Here is a 2,972-nt window from a genome sequence, read left to right as displayed (position 1 = left end):
AAACCTGAGGCTGCTCCCTGCTCCAAGGCATGGTAGGGATGTGAGGTTTGCTGTTTCCCTCCCTGGGAGAAGGCTCCAGAACAGTCATGGAAGTGGCCCCTCTTTGGAAATGTCAGGCCTCCAGGTCCAGGCAGGGCCCCATGAACATTTTGCATCCTAGATGTGAGGACACCCAGTTGGGACTCAGCTCACATTTGCCCTCAGTGCCCACCTGCCCTTAAATGCTCCCCAAACAACAGAGCCACACTTCCTGGGAGCTCCCTCATGCCTGGCTCCTTGGATTGTGGCTGGGTCCCCTCCAGCCTTGCAGCTCTCTGGGACAGCAGTGGGGTGGGAGGCAGGATGATGGCCAGGGACCCCACAGAGGACCTCAGAGCACATCAGTCCCACACCCACCTTGGCTGGAATAAACCAACTCCAGCTCTGTCAACTCCAGGTCAGGGACAAGGGTCAAACCTGGGCTGTGGGCTGGCTTTGGGGAAGCGTTGATCAGGTTGTGTCACAGCCCCAGGTGGACCGTGCCAGGCTTCACAGCCCTGCCCACGTCTCCCTATAAAGCACCCTGCCCGCAGCAGCTGCTATCCCTGGTCTAGGCACCTCCTGCTCTCGCCATGGCGCTGCACTGGGCCCTGGAAGCCCTGTGCCTCCTCCCACTGCTGAACCCTCAGAACCCAGCCTGCACCAATGTCACAGCCATGCCCATCACCAGCGCCACGCTGGACTGGGTGAGTGCTGGGGCCTGCTGCCCGAGTGCTGGGGCCTTCCCTCCTTCTCTGAGCTTTGATTCTCCTTCAGGTTCAGAGCCCCTGCTCCTGGCTCTGCTCTTTCTCTACTGGGGTAGAGGACATGCTGACCACTTTGGGCACCTCTAGAGGCCTCCCAATGCCATTAATTGCAAAGCACCACACCAAAGACCTCCACAGGAGACCTCCTCTAGTGGGCTACAGGGTGCCTGTGAGAGCCATGGGAGTGAGCTCTAGCCAGTGAATACCCCACCCGGGCCTGGGTCTGGCTGATGCCTGAGCAGAGGGAGAGGAGGATGAGTCACCAGAGGTTTCTCCTCCCTGAACTCCATGTCTGCCACTGCTTAGCTCAGCCGCAAGTGGTTTTCCACCGCATATGCCTTTCGGAATCCAGAGTACAAAAAATGGGCTGAAGAAGTACACACGAACTCATTTCACTTAGATGCAGATCCCAGGGAAAACAATGTGAAGATAGAGGAACAAATGACCATGTGAGTTCCCCAAAGCCTGTGTGCTTCCCGGCCTGCGAGGGGGCACCTGCCTTCACCCCACCCCCTCCACTGCCCTGCTGAGTCACGCTGACCTTGACTTTCTTCCTGGTCCTCACCACTCCTGGCCTCCTCCTGTGTGGTTCTAGCGGGGACCACTGCATCCAGAACTCAAGCTTCTTCACAGTGCAGAGGGAGAATGGAACCTTGACCAAAGTCGGTGAGGCCTGACCCTTTGTGGGATGGGCAACAAGGGTCTGGGCCATGGCTGCTGGCAGAACTGACCAAAGAGAACCCAGGCAGACCCAGTCCCCTTAACCCTCTCATCCTGGGCCAACAAGTCTGAGCCTTCACTGTGTGACAGGCACTGTTCACAGTGCTCTGCATAAACCAACGACTGTGTGCAGATACCTCTGGGCCATTGCAAGGATCCCGTGAGGAGACACCACACAGAACCCAGGAGACGTCCTGAGCTCACACAGCTTGTTGTCACAACTGAATTCAGAGCAAGTCTGGCCCCAGCTCTGTGCTCTCAGCCATGCTTTCAGAAACTGTGGAGCTCAGGAGAATCCCATGCGCGAGCACTGGAGACTCTGTCTAGGTCCCCACTGTCACTGCAGCAATGCAGAAACTCAGGTGGGACTGACTGGCCCCATGTAGCAGGCCTGAGTCCCCTCTGCAGGCCTCATCGTTCTCATCTGTGAAATGGAAGAGTGGTCATCTGAGGCTCTCACCATCATCCTGTGACCTTTTAGCTGCATGAGGGGCCTGAAGCCCAGGGAGCCTGGCCCCACGGTGGTGAGGACGGACCCAAGGGACAGGCCTGCAGTCCCCACCCACCTTGCCCATGGTGAACCCTTTCTCCCACAGTGAATGGTAAGGCATTTGTGGGCAGCCTGCTGCTCCTGCGGGACCCCCATAGCTTCGTGTTGGGCTTCCACCTGGAGGATGAGCACAACCACAACCTGGCCTTCTACAGTAGGTGCTGCCACATACCCCAACCACCTGCTTCTCCCCACAGCACCCTCACCCTTTTCTCTATCCCCATGCAGCTCACAAGCCAGAAGCATCACCTGAGCAACTGCAGGACTTCCGCGAGGCCACTGAGTGTGTGGGCCTGCACACATCGGAGATCCTGTATGTGGACTGGAAAAAGGTAAATAAAGGGGCCACATGGGCCAGCAACTGTGGCAGCCCTGGAGGCACAAAGAGGGGCAGCTGCCACCCTCTCAGTGCTGGGAGGGGGCTGTAAGCCTTAAGGACAGGCTTTCTTGCATGGTCAGATTAGACCTTCAGAGATTGGAGTAGGAGGGGAGGACTAAAGAGGGATGATCCCCTAAGGAACCGGGGAGAATCTGGGGCAGGTGAGAATTTAGAGAACACCTGGGATGGACCCCTTGGGATCCCCTTCCTGCCTACTCTTGTCACCCTCCTTGTTTCTACTACCTGGCCTTCATGGCGTAGGTATCCAGGCTTTGATGCCACACAAACCTCAGCAAATCCAGGACTTTGATCCTTATCGTTACACAAGGGAGTAGCTTGTGGAATGGCCTCCTTTGTGCTCTTCTCCAAGCCTACCTCCCTGCACAGCCCTATCTGCTAACTCAGAGCTGGGCAGCGCTGACACGTGGGGTCATAGCCGAGCCAGGATTTCCTGACTACTACCAAGAAAGTCCTCATCCTTCCATGCTGGGCTGAGGCTCTTGGCCTGGGAAAGGTCTCAGGGACGTGGCTGGCTGCC

At 57.3% G+C, this 2,972-nt stretch overlaps 1 protein-coding gene across 1 annotated transcript in view; it reads left to right on the top strand.

Moving 5' to 3' along the window:
* The first annotated feature begins 564 nt into the window (after positions 1–564).
* LOC101577472 (alpha-1-acid glycoprotein-like) overlaps positions 565–2,972 on the top strand; it is a 20,223-nt gene continuing 17,815 nt past the window's right edge. The window contains exons 1-6 of the mRNA XM_023723404.1: positions 565–725; positions 1,092–1,234; positions 1,381–1,451; positions 2,102–2,209; positions 2,284–2,387; positions 2,696–2,948. Coding sequence (XP_023579172.1) covers positions 612–725; positions 1,092–1,234; positions 1,381–1,451; positions 2,102–2,209; positions 2,284–2,387; positions 2,696–2,710 — 555 coding nt within the window. The 5' untranslated portion in view covers positions 565–611 and the 3' untranslated portion in view covers positions 2,711–2,948. The remainder of the gene's footprint in view (positions 726–1,091; positions 1,235–1,380; positions 1,452–2,101; positions 2,210–2,283; positions 2,388–2,695; positions 2,949–2,972) is intronic.

Source organism: Octodon degus, unplaced genomic scaffold (genome assembly GCF_000260255.1).
Source record: "Octodon degus isolate 3935 unplaced genomic scaffold, OctDeg1.0 scaffold00098, whole genome shotgun sequence".
Classification (NCBI taxonomy): Eukaryota; Metazoa; Chordata; class Mammalia; order Rodentia; family Octodontidae; genus Octodon; species Octodon degus.
Note: the sequence above shows the minus strand (reverse complement) of the source record. Positions and strands in the feature narration are given on the sequence as shown.